At 36.4% G+C, this 18,800-nt stretch overlaps 1 protein-coding gene across 2 annotated transcripts in view; it reads right to left on the reverse strand.

The window, feature by feature from the left end:
- Positions 1-18,800, reverse strand: part of LOC123864505 (neuroligin-4, Y-linked) — a 125,205-nt gene that overhangs the window by 29,458 nt on the left and 76,947 nt on the right. Inside the window, exons 3-4 of one of the 2 annotated variants that reach the window (XM_045904989.1) lie at positions 16,627-16,779; positions 2,970-3,167 (exon numbers count right to left, since the gene is read on the reverse strand). In XM_045904989.1, the coding sequence (XP_045760945.1) occupies positions 2,970-3,167; positions 16,627-16,779 (351 nt within the window). Of the gene's footprint in view, positions 1-2,969; positions 3,168-16,626; positions 16,783-18,800 lie in introns of both variants that reach the window. The other variant, XM_045904988.1, reaches the window with a different exon arrangement.

The raw sequence follows: 18,800 nt of genomic DNA on the forward strand, positions 1-18,800 counted from the left end.
GTAGCGAATGGACAGACGGGCAGAGGAATGGATGAAGCAGGATTCATTTTCTTATATTTTGATATGGAACCCTAAAACATTTGAATAAGTGGGTACTGTCCGTTCATAGTAACTTGATGCGTGAGTAATAAATATTATGTTGCCACCATTGCAAATCACACAAAAATAAACCCTTACTTCTAAGGAATAAAGCAAGCAAAGCATTGGTGCCAATGGCTCTCTTCTAAAATCAATGGGTGCCAACATAAGTCTCAATAGCTCAACGGTTATAGGAGCGGACTGAAAGAAAGGTCGGCGGTTCAAACCCCACCCGTTGCACTATTGTAAACTTTACGCTTAGTTGGAGGGGAAAGGGGAGTGTTAGTCATGATCAGATTGGCTATATTCTTCGCTTCCAGTTACGATGAACGGTCAATAAATCCTTCACAGATGGTTATTCTCATTCAATTACCTAACCTTACCTAACTCAATTAAACGCAACATGCGCGAACCCTTATCATTATAAAATCTACATTTATGAATAAATTATTTAATAGACCTTTCCCCATAATGAAACTAAATTACTTAAGGAGAATTAAATCGTGTAAACATTGTAAACTATACCCGTCGAGCTAACAAAAGGACCGAATTATCCCGTGGCTGATGGGTACTTTGATTATAACTCAAAATTTAAAAACCCCCGACACAAAAACCTCAATAAGAAAACTCCTAAACGAATGAACCGATTTTAATTTAGTTTTTTTGTTTGAAAGGTGACTTGATCGAGAGTGTTCTTAGCTATAATCGAAGAAAATCGGTTCAGCCGTTTAAAAGTTATCAGGTCTTTTCTAGTTTTCTTATAGAGGTTTTTGTGTCGGGGGTTTTTAAATTCTAAGTTATATACTTTTAGATTTACTATTAGACCACTCTGTATAATTAAAGTAAAACAGTAAAGGAAAATTAAAATGTCTGAACTTTGTAAACTACATCCGTAGAGTCAACAAAAGGAGAGTATTATCCCGACGTTGACGGGCAAACTAGCTTTAATTAAAATGTTTCACGCTTATTTAGACTTGCAAAGACTATGAGGTCCAACTTTAATATTACGTGGGTTGTACGCCCTAAAGGTCCTAATGAAAAGCTGAATGCCAACAAATTGCAACTGCATGGAGCATACAAATCAACTGAGTTTTGTAAATAAGAACGGTCCAAGTTTGTAGACACAGACTACATAGATATTGGCACGCTGCTTATGTTCCTTTTGATACCTTCGAAAAATGACAGACAGATAGACAAGTGATCCTAGAAGGGTTTCTTTTTTCCTTTTGAAGTACGGAATGCTGAAAATAGCAAAACTTATTCATTAAGGGTATATTCAGTGCTCAAGATAAAGAATAAGAAAAATGTTTAAATACAAAAACTGAAATAGCTCTTCTCCGGTGGAGATTTTCTTTTATATCTGAGAGTCTTAAGTATTCATACCAGCTAATCTAGGTCTAAAGAGCGCACTGAGATCTTGTGGATAGTGCTTTCAAAACAAAATACTCGTACTGAGAGGAAATGAAAATATTTTACGACTTACTAGATGATGCCCGCGACTTCGTCCGCGTGGATTTAGGTTTAAAAAAAACCGTGGGGACTCTTTGATTTTCCGGGATAAAAAGTTGCCTGTGTCAATCTAGGATGCAAGCTACCTCTGTATCAACTTATAAATCGGTTAAACGGATAGACCTTTAAAAATCCCGTGGGAACTCTTTGATTTTGAGGGATAAAAATAGTAATGTCCTTCCATGCTATGTAAACTCTATACACATCAATATCGGTTGAACTATTGGGACGTGAAAAGCTAGTAGACAGACAGACAGACAGACAGAGAGACAGACACACTTTCGCATTTAAAATATTAGTCTGGATTAGCTTAGGCCCGCGACTTCGTCCGCGTGGACTAGACCCTAATTTATCCCCTTGGAAGTTAAATTTTCTTAGCGGATGTCTACGTCGTAATGCCAATGCATCTCTGCCATGCCAAATCCTCAGTAGTGTTCAGTAGTGGGCCGGTGAATAGTTAATCATAATGATGATGATGGTGATTATGCGAAAAATAATAAGGAGGTGGACGTCTGCGCTATCGTGGCTTTACTATTTTTACGGGACTTTAAAAAACCTAATTTCACTCGAACAAAGTCACAGGCAATCATCTAGTATAAAAATAAAATAATACAATAATATGTTTTCGTGACAAAACCGAATATATTGTTATGAACTCCATTTTTATCGTCTAGTATACACTACACATATTTGTATAAACCAACAAGCCTATGTAAACTGACTGACGATATTAGCTTACTCGAGATGTTGATGTTTGTATATGGCACAATTTCTCCTAAACCCTCGGAGCCGATGCCTTTGTTTGGTATCTCATAGAGTTATGATATCCCCCTATCTAATAATGTGTTGTTGCGAAGTTAATGTAGGTTCCGCGTAGTTATTAGCTGCGGAGGTTTAACTTAATGGGTCATAAAACCGTGAAATATACGTAATGGAATATGGTTAATACCGAATTCTAATTTTAAAACAAAATAGTGCGTTTAACCGTTACACGGTGATCATGGCCATCATGGTCATCATAAGGCCAGTAAACCTGGGTACCCAGGTTCTCGGGATTGACCCTGGACTATCCAAATAGGAGACCGAAGTCTTAACTATTCACCCGGGTGCCCATGGGTATGGTGGGTATCTGGTACCCAGCGGAGTAAGAAGTTAAGTTACTCAACAGTGTAATAGAAAAAGGAGCATTTTTGTTTACCTTCTGCCACTGCAAGCGAAGTGAGCAGGAAATGCACGCAAGCAGCTTTAGTTCCATGACCTATCAATGTGACATTAGTGAGGTCACCACCAAATACTGCGACGATTTCTTTGATCCATTGAAGGGTAGCTGCATGGTTCTAAATACCTAACAGTGGTGTAGATAAAGATGTATTTCTATTTACCTTCCGGCACTGCAAGCGAAGTGAGCAGAAAATGCACGCAAGCGGCTCCAGTTCCATGACCCATCAATGTGACATTAGTGGGGTCACCGCCAAATACTGCGACGTTTTCTTTGATCCAGTGTAGTGCTGCTATCTGGTCCATCAGACCGTAGTTGGCTGGAGACCGAGGGAAGTCGTCTGACCGAGGGTTGAGGAAGCCTGCGAACAAAATAAAGTTTTTGACACATTTTTTCAAATAAAACCCTCTTTTTGTGCGCTTTTTCAAATAAACCCCTCTTTTTGTTCGCTTCCTTAACCCCTTCGGGGATAAAAAAGCGAATAAAAAGAGTGTTTTTAGATATTTTACATCGAATTTTATTATTTCATCAGATTACGGAAAAGTCAAAAGTAAGGGTCATGATTTTAGTAGTCTATATAATATGTATGTTTGTATCTATGTGTGTTCCAGCGTAGCAACTAAACTACTGAGTCGATTTTGATGAATGAGATATCAATCGATTCGTTACTATGGCCCGGGTGACATAGGGTACAATTTATAAAGACGAAATCAGTATAACAGATGTTACATCCAAAAAAAGGCGCCTGCTTTTTGTTATCATAATATCCAGTGAAATATTAAATGAAAGAGGAGGAGTTCATAAATATAAATAATAAATATAGTACAATGTTAAAATACATCGAGCGACAGAAAACAATTTTACTAAACCTAAATAACTACCTAACCTAACATACAAACTTAATAACTAACCAAATATACAACTAGCACTAGCTATCGCCAGCTATTGTGTAGTATTCGGGTTTTAGTTAACTGCTTAACTTTATCTTGCTATTTATTCGTTTATTTATTCATGTCCCTTCCAATAACTTAAAGCTAAAACACATACAATGAAAAGACGTATTAAAATTTGTATTGGCTATTTCGTAGTTTGGTAGCAATTGACAACAAACCATGAACTTTTATTGGATAATTTTTAGGGTTCCGTACGAAAAGGATGCCAACGGGATCCTATTACTATGCCTCCGCTGTCTATCCGTCCGTTTGGCTGGCTGCATCACATGAACCGTTAGGTAGAAAGTTGAAATTTTCACAGAATGTGTTCTATTGCCGTTATAGCAACAAATAATAAAAATGTCCACCATGCGAATTAAAAATAGTAGGTACATTGAGTTATATTATATACGGAACCCTTCATGTGTGAGTCCAACTCGCACTTCACCGGTTTTATAAAGTACACTCCAATTTACTAAGATCGATGGAGTGTGGAGACTGAAAATAATTTGTTCAGAACCTCTAACTATATTTTTGTGGAGAACTTAGGAAATTGACAATTTTGTAATAGCACTTAACTGGATAACCATGAAATTTTATTGGATTGTTTTCTGAAGTCCAATTTACTAAGATCGATGCAGAGATGATGAATGAGATGCATGGATCCTTTCTTAATGAATGTCATAATAGTTATCTGCATACAAAATTTCAGCCTGATCCATCCAGTAGATTAAAAGCTTTGCGTTGATAGATCAGTCAGTCAGTCAGTCATTTTTTCCTTTTACAAATTCAAATTCAAATTCAAATTCAAATTCAAAATATTTTTATTCAATTAGACTTTTACAAGTTCTTTCGAATCGTCAAAAGCATCTACCACACATACCGCATCTACACAATATATGAACAACGAATGATGTATATGAACAAGCATCTCATGAAGTAATTTACTTTAAGAGCGGAGTGCTGACCCATGCCTTGCCTTAAACAAGTATAATACAACCGTTTATAAATTAGAAAGGAGTTAAGACCATAATAAAGCTCTCCTGGCCTCCAGCCCGCAGTTGAGTAACGGAGTAAATTAGAGGTTCAGACCCTCTCATTAACAAAACGGCCCTCCGCCCCACTGTTACAGTGAAGGTAAGTAGAATAATTAAATTGTATTCGTTAGAGGAGATCCCTAATTCGTTTTATGTTTGTTAGGCTATTCGATGCTATTATCCATGTAGGTTAACTGGCTGACCCACCCCAGCTTCACTCGAAAGGAATTTTTGAAAATTGGAGGAATTTCCCAAAATCTTGAAAAATCACATTCGAGATTATCCCGTGCCTATAACTGTCTTTCAACAAAAAAAGAATTATCCAATTTGGTCTAGTCGTTCTCAAGTTGTTATGGCGTGACCAAGGGAAAATTAGGGATTCATTTTTTTTTATATAAGATGATTTAGAAATTTATGAAAACACTACCATAAAACTATAATGACTCATGCTATTACAAAACTAATGGGAAGAGGTCACAACTCTCAATAATGAGTATGAGAGAAAACAATCTAAACACGGTTTCATTTAGCTAATCAATTCCGTTTCACGTCTGCCCCCGACAGATGAGGGCTCTGTTGGTACAGTTCAATCTTTTAAGTGATTGCTTCATCTCACTGTTAATCTCCAAATGAATTATAATATTTACAAGCACTTAAAGGTTTACTGCCTGCTATTTTTAGTGATCCGTAGTCCAAACGACAAAAAGAAACACTTAAGAGGGGTCTCTCCGTCACTCGCTTCATACAAACGTAGTTCCAATTTCATTTGAATATTAAGCAACCAAAGTCCATGAAATTTTGCAGACATATTCTAGAAACTAACATCTATGTCTGTGGTTTTCCAGATTTCAGTTAAAATATTCGGTTTCAAAGTTACGCGGTCTTAAAAATTTACATACAAATCTTTGAGCTCCTGTAATTTTAAAACTACATATTTTTAGAAAAAACTAAAACACCACAGACACAGATATTATTTTCTAGAATATGTCTGCAAAATTTCATGGATTTCAAATGAAATTGGAACTACAATTGTATGAAGCGAGTGACGGAGAGAGCCTTGTTAAAGGATCACAATACCCGTCCGTAAGGATCTGTCAAGACCCGTGAAGGAAATCAAAACCTATAGGGTTCTTCCCTTTGACCTAGAATCATGAAATTTGGCAGATAGCAATGTCTTAAACAAGTAGATAAAGGGAAAAATCTGAAAACCGTGAGTTTGTAGATTGTTTGTTATCAATCTTTTAAGTGATTGCTTCATCTCACTGTTAATCTCCAAATGAATTATAATATTTACAAGCACTTAAAGGTTTACTGCCTCGACGTTATTTTTAGGGTTCCGTACCAAAAAGATGTCAAAACGGGACCCTATTATAATTAGCCTCCGCTTCCGTACGTCCATGTGTCCGTTTGTATGTCTGTCTGACTGTCTGTCTGATTGTCTGTTTGACAGCGGGCTGTATCTTTTCAGTGTGTATTTCTATTGGCGCTATATTAACAAACAATTTCAAAATGGCCACCATATAAATTAAAAATAAATAAAAAGTAAGTAGATAAAAGATATAAAAGATAAAAAGTAAGATGGTAAGGAATCCTTTGTGTGCAAGTCGAGTGTGTTTTGGGGGATTTGTGATGACTGAGGTGTTGCGTGTGGTGTGCGTATTGCTTGCTTAGTGGCTAGCTTTTCCTGCACGTTTAGGAGCGGGAGGGAGCATATCGCACGCTGCATGTTGCATCATACAGATTTGTCTGTTTCAGCATATTATAGGAAATAAAGCTTTTAGTCCCTGTAGGTATATCATGGACTTCCGCAAAGTAACGCCTGCTTTTATACAAGATAATATCTTTGATAATGTCAATATATTTTGGGCCCAAATGTCACCCTGGAGAATAAAGACTCGACTCTCGCTTTGATCCAGTGAGATATGGATGGATCTATTTTAAGCGTCGGCTTAGCTCAGATTTCGCGGGCTATAATGGGACCCATCCGCTTTTGATTTGAGGTTGTCAATCATGAATATCCTTCATATTGTAAAGCATAGAAATAAAATGCTCAAGAAATGAAATAAGTGCATCAAATGTGGCAAAAATAGCCAATATGCTTATTTCAAATTACACAAATTTTTCAATATTTTAGTTCTAGTTTGAAAAATTCTAATAAAAATATTTTGAATTTGAATTTGAGTGGACTTATAGGTGTAGCTTGACGACATCATGATCATATCATAAACCTGGTTGTCTTAAGATCTACCGATGAAGGGAACCAAGGATATGATTTTCAGTTTCTTGCTGGTTCTTCTCGGTAGGAAAGGCATTCCGAACCAGTGATAGATGCTCTTGACGATTCAAAAATACTTGTAAAAGTCTAATTGAATAAAAATATTTTGAATTTGAATTTAGAAACATTAATAACTTTGAAAATATGAATTATTACCAAATTCTAACTTGTTAACAACAAACAAGTCTGTAGAAAGTAATATTCCAACATTTCCAATAAAGCACCCAATAAGATCTGAAAACTCATTTTGAAGCTATACAAATATCTACCTATGATGAAATTTGATTTTCAGCGAATTTTATAATGGAAAAGGGTGAATTTAATAAATTTCTATTTTCTACAAGAGACGTAGGTAATAATGTCCAACAGTCTATCAGTTAAGCGATGATGATGATGACAGGTATTATGTAGAGTTCAGAAAAATCTGATATATCTTATGTCATCTATTTAATAGTATTCTAACACTGACTGACTAACTGACTGGTAGACCAAAAAACTCGCGCATGTATGTAGAAGCAAAAAAAAACCTAAATATTACCATAACCTTCACATAATCCTCACACTAAGTAAAAATATGCAAGTGTAAATTAAAAATTTATAACACCCCCGACAAGTGAAGGTTACAGTAATTAGAAAAGAGCTGATAACTATCAAACGGCTGAACTGATTTTCTTGGATTATAGCTAAGAACACTCTCGATCAAGCCACTTTTCAAACAAAAAAAAAACTAAATTAAAATCGGTTCATTAGTTTAGGAGCTACGATGTCACAGACAGATACACAAACACACAGATACACACGTCAAACTTATAACAGCCCTCTTTTTGGGTCGGGGGTTAAAAACCAAGTTCGCATGACGCTAAGTAAAAAGTAAGTACACAGGTATTTGTGGAACACAACACGTAAATGGAATTCTTTACTTGGAACACTCATCAATCATATTACAATCCATCCAATGTTTTAATTCAAGGTGAACCGAATAATAACACGGTCTTGCTTTTTGGTGTATTGTTCTTCATGCGGGTTTTATGCTGATGTTTTTATTATTCCAAGGGAAAATATTGTACAGAAAGTACGGAAAATAATAAAAAGTTGAATATCGATATTGATATTATAAATGCGAAAGTGTGTCTGTCTGTTAGATACCTTTTTACGATTATCCGCTTCACTGATTTTGACGGATATAAACCACTTTTTATCTTGGAAATTTAAAGATTTCTCGCGGGTTTTCCAAACCTACGTCCATGCGGATGAAGTTACGGGCATCATCTAAGTATAAGTAAATTATCCAATAAAACAAACAGACAGACCGACCACAAAACGACGTAATAAAAATGTAAACAATAATCGCCTGAGTTTGTCGTGTGCTTCTTTCCAGACCAGGGCGGGTTTAGCCCTCTTTAAGTAATTTTCGTAATATCTGTAAGTAGTTTAAAGTTGTAATTAATTATAATTATGACCATAACCTCATTTCTATTTGCTTTTTAAATCAACGTGGGCATCCGCACTTTTTGACAGGCGATTGTTTTGAACAATGTCTGATATTCACATAGGATAAAACCGTGTTAGGTTATTTTACTCATCACCATATCAACTTGTCGTTGGCCCATCTTGCAAAATGGGTCTTCTCTCAGAAAGAGAAGGGTTTAGGCCATAGTCTGCCACGCTGGTCAAGTACGGATTTGCAGACTCCCTTTTTTTTTTTTTTGAGAATATTAACGAGAACTCTCAGACATCGTCTCGTATAAAATACACTGAAAATTCCGTCTAATAAGTTCATACTTACTTAATTCCTCTACTCTTCTGCCTCGCATCGTTGAGCTACTTCGCAACTGTGCAAAGACGGTCTTAGATACTTATTATACAAACTGAGAACCGTTATGTATATTTTCACACTTATATGTATACAGCTAAATATATATATATACAACGCAACAGCTAAAGTGAAATATTTCACATTGTTCCAAGCCGCGCTTGCCGTAATATCAACATAGTTGTGTCAAACGATATAACTTCACTCTTCGTGTCGTCAAAAGGATGCCGGGGGACGAACCGAATTGTTTTATAACCACTTTTCACTATTTAATAATTATCTTACGTTATGAATAAAGAATACACAAAGACGAATATTTGGCTAAAACAAAAAAAAACTGGCTGTCGGTGAGGCCGGCCTATAAAATTTAAAATTGTAAAATAACAGTGGATTTTGTTAGTTCTTATACGTATCTATCGTATTGGCACTCCATACAATTAGCATGGTAGTGACGCAACCTTAAAATATTCACTTCAATAACCCAGAATCACAGACAATCTCGATGTCGAGAAGAAATAAGTATTAGGTACAAGTAATATAATTTCATTTAATAACAGTGTTCAAACAAAGGTTTATCTTAATGAAATTTAAAACATTTAGGTCTAAGAGAAGAAGACAAACGATATTCGGAAAAACCTTACAGAAAATATCCAAATTGCTGTACCTCAGGCAATTGCTTACGAAGCTCTATGCTAATTCCTAAAGCCAATTTTGAAAATGATCTTTCGAATGAATAAATGGATAAATAAATGAATTATTCAGTAAATACAAGTACAAAATGTTGAATGAAGAAACAATGACAATGTGCCATATACATTTTATTAACAGGGCTCTCTCCGTCACTTACTCTATACAATCGTAGTTCCAATTTCATTTGAATATTAAGCAACCAAAGTCCATGAAATTTTGCAGACATATTCCAGAAACTATCTGTGTCTGTGGTGTTTTACATTTTTCTAAAAATATGTAGTCTTAAAATTACAGGGGCTCAAAGATTTGTATGTAATTTTTAAGACCGCGTAACTTTGAAACCGAATATTTTAACAGAAATCTGGAAAACCACAGACATAGATATTAGTTTCTAGAATATGTCTGCAAAATTTCATGGACTTTGGTTGCTTAATATTCAAATGAAATTGGAACTACATTTGTATGGAGCGAGTGACGGAGAGACCCCTCTTAAGACTACTAGTTGAAAAATAACTTAGTTCTTTTAACATATACTACGTATTTTAATCAAGAAGTAACTCCAATAATTTTTAACCCCCGACCCAAAAAGAGGGGTGTTATAAGTTTGACGTGTGTATCTGTGTATCTGTCTGTGGCATCGTAGTGCCTAAACGAATGAACCGATTTTAATTTACTTTTTTTTGTTTGAAAGGTGGCTTGATCGAGAGTGTTCTTAGCTATAATCCAAAAAAATTTGTTCAGCCGTTTAAGAGTTATCAGCTCTTTTCTAGTTTTCTTGTAGAAAAGAAGGTTAGATAATTTCATATAGTTCATAATATTATGTCAATTGACAAATGTCAAGATGGACGTTGCCTAAATACATAATTATTTATTTGAAAATGATGTTTTGGAAAACTCAGATACTTTAGATAGTAGGCGCGGAATAGTCCAAGAAAATCAGTTCAGCCGTTTGAAAGTTATCAGGTCTTTTCGGTCTTTTCTAGTTACTGTAACCTTCACTTGTCGGGGGTGTTATAAATTTTTATTTTACACTTGTATTAGCTACGTCCTTATTTATTCCTTTCACTTTGATATCATGACCGTATAAAAATTACTAATGCTTAAAAGGAAACGTTGAATAAGTGACATATTCCGCATACTTCAAAGCGAAGCGTTCAGTATCTAACATAGTTACTTTGCTTGAGTGAAATTCTAGTAAACTACAATCACAATGTCGCAAAAGGATGCCATGGTATGAATTTAATAGTTCCCTCTAGGAAATCTGTTATTCTTCTTTTATTCTAAAGTTAGCAAGGATTACGATTATAGTTAGTTGTAGATAAAATGACTAGTTGTTACTCTCGACTGGTTATGTTCAGGTAGGCTTGCTCGAGTGGCCCGCACGCTGTTTACGCTCGCTTGAAGCGTGTGGTAAACAAAATGTCAACCATCGAGAGGCTAAATTAATAGAAATTGTATATTGTTATTGTAAAATGTATGTACCGAGTACGATTTTAAGTCCATATTTGAATGTTCATTCTTTTATCGTGTGGGAGCTGTGTCGTGTCGTGTAAGTGAGCTACGATGTTTACTGTTTAGCCCTTAACTGTGATGAACCAGGTGATAAATGACAATGTAGTCTAAGTTTGACGCTGGCAAACTTGGAAAAAGGAATACCTAACAAACATCGAATTATAATATTTTATTGCTTTGTCATAAATAAATAAATAACTAAATATTCTTTTATTTGGGACCATAACGCAGAAAAAAACACAGCAACATATAGAAATAACTCAAAAAAACCCCCCCACAGCAAAAACATCTATAAGAAAACAAGAAAAGAACTGATAACTTTCAAACGGCTGAACCGATTTTCTTCGATTATAGCTAAGAACACTCTCGATCAAGCCACTTTTCAAACAAAAAAAACTAACTTAAAATCGATTCATTCGTTTAGGAGCTACGATGCCACAGACAGATACACAAATACACAGATACACAAGTCAAACTTGTAACACCCCTCTTTTTGGGTCGGGGGTTAAAAAATAATTCAATAAAAAATTTTCAAAAGAAAAATAAAACCGACTTCAAAAACGACAAACACTAAAAAGTAAAAAATAACTTTTGTTTAGCTACACGTGTAATGCACCTAGGTATGAAGTCGAGCGAGCATATTAAAACAAAATTAGAAATCCAAGAGTGAAGCTCGCCCGACTTCATACCTAGGTGCATTACACGTGTAGCTAAACAAAAGTTATTTTTTACTTTTTAGTGTTTGTCGTTTTTGAAGTCGGTTTTATTATTCTTTTGAAAATTTTTTATTTCACAATTTTTAGTGGCCCTACTGTACTATAATATGCTGTACCCAGTTAAAACCCTACTGTTTACTAAGCTATTACACTGATCCCGAGCAATTTGCTCCTATCCATTGAGGAGTTCTGTTCTCCATCTCCGAAGATATTCATCAGATCTTCACCAAATTTATATGGGACCACCTGCACAGTATACCCTTTCAAACAAAAAAAAAATTCCAAATCGGTCCAGGGGTCTTTGAGTAATCGGGGAACATACATAAAAAAAAAAAAAAAAAAAAAAAAAAAGATCCCGACGAATTGAGAACCTCCTCCTTTTTTGGAAGTCGGTTAAAAAGGTACATAATATATTTTCGAAATAATTTAAATCTAGAACAAAGAGATTAACGAAAAATCGATATCGAGTTGTAAAATTATTAATAAAGTTTCAAAGGATTACGAAGTGGAAATATTCAATTAATCGCTAGGAATAAATACGAAATTCGTCCGGAAATTGTTCCGACAACTTTCCGAAAATTATAGCGCGAGACGCAGTAAATATTCATCGTTTTCGAGAAAGCATTTTCGCTCTCTAAGTTTACTTGTAAGAGCTAGTCAACAAATTGTTTATAGCTGTAACACCTCCTTTTTTATCCGACTGTGCTGAAGTCCGATTGGAGGGTTATGTTTTTGGCCTGTGTGTACTTATGTTTTTTCGTTAAACTTATGTTTTGTGTTCTATATCCGCTTGTAACTACTTACTTGGTAACGGCCCAACCGATTTTTCAATACGTCATTAAGTTTTTCCTGATTTTTAGGGTTCCGTACCTCAAAAGGAAAAACGGAACCCTTATAGAATCACTTTTTGTCTGTCTATCTGTCCGTCTGTCCGTCCGTCCGTCCGTCCGTCCGTCCGTCGTGTCTGTCAAGAAAATTATAGGGTACTTTCCGTTGCTTAGAATCATGAAATTGGTAGGTAGGTAGGTCTTATAGCACAAGTACAGGAATAAATCTAAAAACCGTAAATTTGTGGTTACATCACAGAAAAACTAATAAAAAAGTGTTTTAATTTTCAAAGTAAGATAACTATACCAAGTGCGGTATCATATTAAAGGGCTTTACATGTACATTCTAAAACAGATTTTTATTTATTTTTATGTACAATAGTTTTTGATTTATCGTGCAAAATGTTGGAAAAATACCCGAGTACGAAACCCTTAGTGCGCGAGACTGACTCGCATTTGACCGGTTTTTCTTGATAGTGCAATTATCACAGGGTACATTCAGATGGCAAAAAAATGGCCGATTTTACGCGCTAACAGACTGAAAAAGTGCATCTATTTGGCACGAAAATTACTTAGGTACATCCCGGGAACGAACATATGATACTTTTTATCCCGGAAAATCAAAAAATTCCCACGGGATTGAATTACTTGTCAGTTATTGCTTAAAATACACATAACTTCTAAAAGCTTGAGGTGCGTGCACGAAATTGGACCCCGTGTAGGCAAGGCTTTAATGTACAAATAGTAAGCGAGAATTCGTTCAGCAGCTCTCAGTGTTTTATGAAAATAGAAAGCCAATTTGTAATTTGTAACTTGACGCGTAGTCTCAGTTTCTAAGTTTCCAACGTAATCAATTACAGATTATATTATTGCTTGTAAATTGGAATGTCGTACCTAATTGATTTCATAATTTTATCATTCTATATTATTACTTCAAAATTAGTTTACACACGATGAAATTTTATTGGTTTTAGAATCATGGCTAAGTACTATACTATCGATTATATATTATGTCATTTGTTTTGCAAAACAAGGCACTTTGAACCCCCGACCCAATATATGTTTATAAATATATGGTGGTGTATAATAAATATATTATAATGGTGTTATAAATTTTTAATTTACACTGTTGAGATAAAAAAATATCTGGACACAAACTCGAATCTGTGTGATCATTTTTGCGAATACAAAATATCATTTGCAGTTTGAGATAATTTAAGCAACAATGTAATCATACCTTCGTAGGCACCTACACTTCTAAGGTACGGAACCCTCTGTGCGCGAGTCCTAATCACACTTGGCCGGTTTTTTAAGTAGAATATCAACAAAAGTAATAAACAGAATGTCATCCTTTGAGAGAATCATTTCGGTAACTTTTAAAAGACAACAAGTTGCGAAGTTACTTTGAAATACTTGCGGTTATTAGAGTGGAGATCCGTTACCTTTTACCAAGAAGAAAGAAAATCATTTTACTTGGAACCCTTTGTGTTTCTCCTAAGTAGAAATACTCAAGACTTTTTACCAAAGAATCGTTATTGCATTTTATTTGGCGTTTTTTATCAGTCTAAAGAATGGTTAGTACCTATGCTTTGTCTATATTTTACATTATACCAACCTATTATGTTACATCTTTTAAAAATACCAGCATGTTTATAATATTTATCAAATCATCCCTTTCATAATATCACATCACACTAATATTATAAACGTAAGACTAGCAGACATATACGCATACATCGTATATTATGTCTGCTAGTCTTTCACGCAAAAACTATTTGGACGGATTTGACTGGGAACGGAGATAGGTGTCTTTGACTTAACACACAGGCTACTTTTTATCCCGAAAAATCAAGGAATTCTCGCAAGATATAAAAAACCTGTATCCATTATCTAATAGGTGCATACATAAACAGATGATACGTAACAAGTGTAAATTCAAAATTTATAACACCCCCGACAAGTGAAGGTTACAGTAACTAGTAAAGAGCTGATAACTTTCAAACGGCTGAACCGATTTTCTTCTATTATAGCTAAGAACACTCTCGATCAAGCCACCTTTCAAACAAAAAAAAAACTAAATTAAAATCGGTTCATTAGTTTAGGAGCTACGATGCTACAGACAGATACACAGATACACACGTCAAACTTATAACACCCCTCTTTTTGGGTCGGGGGTTAAAAAACATACAACAATGTATGTTATTAAGTTAATAGTAGTGAAAAACATAGGGGCTTTTGTGTAGTCAGGTAAATACGAAATGAAATAACTTTGAATATTCATAATTCTAACATTCAATGGGCATGTGAATGATACGCGTGGAATTATTAAAGATCATACTTCCTCTTTCATTCAATTTAATATTCCTGAAACGAAAGGACATGTGGGGAATCCTACATAATATTTTATCCGCCAATCCAAATACCAAACACAGCCTAAATCATCATAACACGGTGTTCAAATCTTAATCACAGGATCGCGTGTTTCATATCGATAAGTCTGACTGTTTGTTTTGGAATAATTAGGGGTAATGAATTTTTCCTGTTACATGCAGTTTTTGTGTTTGGAAATACGTTATGGAATTCCAGTGATTGAAATAAATTGGTTTGAGTAAAGATTTTAATCTAGTAGGCGGGTTACCTCATGTTTCAGGATCCCAGATGAAGGTCAGGGTTGTATGGGGGTGTTTGTTTTGCAATCTCACCTGGTGGTAAGTGATGGTGCAGTCTAAGATAATATCGGGCTAATCTGGAAGGGGTATAGTAGCTTTTATTAAACCCACACTCCTTTGGTTTCTACACGGCATCGTACCGGAACGCTTAATCGCTTGGCTGCATGACTTTGCCGGTACTGTGGTAACTAGCTACGGCCGAAGCCTCCCACCTTGTGTGTTTAAACAAGCCGTACAGCATTATGCTAAGGTGGAAACTTGTTTTTGGTACAATCCTGGTACTTCTGTTGGGTCTTTAAGTTTAAATGCTCATGTGAAATCCACCTCATTCAATAGATTGTCGTGAACGCAGAACGCAGAACTCTGAATTCAGAACTCTAGATATTGTGTATAGTTTAACGATCTCACAATATGCCCTGACCTAACTTGACATATATTTTATTACGACAATCGCGATGAGATGAATCTCATACGCCATGTTTATGGCAGACATGCCATCAAAGTTATTGGTCTTGTAACGAGCTCAATCTTCGCATAATGGCCAATAATATTTACCCCATAACATCCCATGGGCATATTCAAAACATTGGCTCAGTAATGGGGATATTGCTTGGAATATTATGCCGCTGTACCATAGAAATATTATTTCCGTGCACTTTACTCATCATCATCATTATCAACTGATATACGTCCATCATTGGACACAGGTTTCAGGGAATTCCAAATGCCTAGGTCTTACGCCGCGTCTGGATCCAGTACCTCCTTGCGATTCATTTGCTGTCGTTTGTCCACCTGAGCTCTCCGGTGCGAGGTCGTTATTCTAGCACTTTGGGAGTCCCAATGAGGATAAACGATGGTGTCCCAAGTTGGGACCCCAACTTACCTACTTATTAATATCACTACTTACTTATATCAGTTTACCAAATTATATGCCCTGATCCTTGCCACTTCGGCTTTACAACTCATTGAGCTAAGCGATTACTCTGGTTCTCCTACGAATCTCTCATTTCTGATTTGATCCCGTAGAGAAATTCCAAGCATAGCTCTTTCCATCTCTCGCTGAGTAACTGAGGTTTCTTATGAGGCCCATAGTTAAGAACCATTGCCTCGGATCCATATATCATCACTGACAACACGCGTTGTTTGAAGAATTTGGTCACTGACGAATTTTGGACGCGAAGACACCTCGAAGCTTTCCAAACCTCTTTCTCGAAATTGGTACTTTTTACAGGTATACCTACATCACAGTTCTATGTAATACTTGCTTACGATTCGTATAATGCCTCATAAGCTGTGTAAGCGCTCTTTAGTTCTACTCTTGTATTTGAACAGTAAAAGAGTCCACCTACCTAATATCCCCAGCCGATAATTGATAGTGACGACCACCAGGCCCGCGTGCGACGCCAACACAGCACCATCGTAAGGGTTCCCAGAACTCCACTCGTAGCTCTCTCCGTGCACGAAGACCAGCACCGGGTACCGCGCCACTGCATCTCTTACTCCTGCTGGAGAAAGAGATTGATTTACATGGGCCATTGAAATGTTTTTTTAAAGAATATTAGCCATGCTAATCATGACTGATACTCCCCTTTCCCCTCCAATTAAGCGTAAAGCTTGTGCCAGGAGTGGGTACGACAATAGTGCAACGGGTGGGGTTTGAACCGCCAACCTTTCGGAATTCAGTCCACTCCTCAACCGTTGAGCTATCGAGGCTTAAAGGAAAGGAGGTTTAGATGATAAAAATCTATCCTACCTTTGTAGGGTTCCGTATCCGAAGATACCGTATTATCAACTAAGCCTCATCTATCAGTCCTTCTGTCAGTCCATCTGTCTATGAACGGGATGAACCTCATGAAACGTTGTTACGGTTCATGAGGTTCAGCTCACTCGATCTAGCTGTTGGTAAGAGAGTTGAAATTACATTAACAAGTGTAAATTAAGATTTATAATACCCCCGACAAGTGAAGGTTACAGTAACTAGAAAAGAGCTGATAATAACTTTCAAATGGCTGAACCGATTTTCTTGGATTATAGCTAAGAACACTCTCGATCAAGCCACCTTTCAAACAAAAAAAAACTAAATGAAATCGGTTCATTCTTTTAGGAGCTACGATGCCACGGACCGATACAAAGATACACAGACACACAGATACACACGTCAAACTTATAACACCCCTCTTTTGGGTCGGGGGTTAAAAAGGTACATACAAGATGGTATGGTATGGATTCACACACGAAGAAATCCGCACAATCGAACAAGATAAATAACCAAACGTATTTGTACTTTCGTTTTTTCTTTCTTGGCGGCTATTTTGAAATTCGCCTTTTTAGTTTTTTATTATTTGTTGCAATAGTGGCAATTGAAAATATATACTCAGTGAAAATTTCAACTCTCTACCTCTTAAGGTTCATGAGGTACAGCCCACTGTCAGACAGACGGACAGCGAAGGCTTTGTAATAGGGTCCCGTTGGCACCCTAAAAAACTAGCTACAAACTATTGTTGCTATAGTTTAGCGAAGAAGAAAGTTTTTATAACGGCATTAGTATTGCGGGTCGACCCTTACGGCCAATAAAACCGTGTTACGACGCTATGATAAGAAAATAATATTTTTCTTACTTGCACTCACAGTTTTGTTGGAATATTATAAAAGTTAATGTCGCCACACTGTGCGCGAATTGCCGGCCATTTGGCTAGCTTTTAGGTCACTAACAGACGGACTTTAGATTTGTCGACAGTTTAGTCGGATGAGTAAACTCTTTGGTCATCATCATCATGATCAATACCTCACTGGCCGAATACTGAACTCGGGTCAGCTCTCAGAATGAGAAGGCTCAGTACGGATTGGCAAACTTCACACACCTATGAGGACATTATAGAGAACTCTCAGGTTTCCTCACGATTGTTTCCTTCACCGTTAAAGCAAGTGATATTAACTTATCTGTTTAAACGCACATAGCTCCGAAAAGATAAAGGTGCGTGCGCGGGATTGAACCCCCGACCTCCGGAATAGAAAGCTGACGTCTTAACCACTAGGCTTTCGCTACTCCTCAAAGTCAATAGATTATTCTGTGATATCCTATGCTGACGAACAGTCCTCGATACGTCTCTCGTTGTTTCTATTAGAGCCATAGAATTCAGAAATAGAACCTAGATTTTATTATTCAAAAAAAAATTACAGGTGCTTTTGAATAGTCAAGTACTACTGCAATGGTTCAGAATGCTCTTCCACCGAGAAGAGACAGCAAGAAACTCGGCAGTTGTTCCCGTTTGTGGCATAAAAGATATTGCGGCGGACGCTCTTTACGCACTGCATCCGATCTTCGCACTACTTCGGATTGAGAATTCTCGGATCAGATCAGACGCAGTGGGTAAAGAGCCTAACAGTTTTCTCAAAATATACTTAACTTAATACCCTGTCACTGTCCGCGAGCAGCCGTTTGGCTAGATTAAGTATTAAAGCGTTGAGAGACATAAACGTAGATAAAGTATAAAAAGTGTGACCGAGCGAGCGATGGCGCGAC

This window comes from Maniola jurtina, chromosome 4 (genome assembly GCF_905333055.1).
Source record: "Maniola jurtina chromosome 4, ilManJurt1.1, whole genome shotgun sequence".
Taxonomy (NCBI): Eukaryota; Metazoa; Arthropoda; class Insecta; order Lepidoptera; family Nymphalidae; genus Maniola; species Maniola jurtina.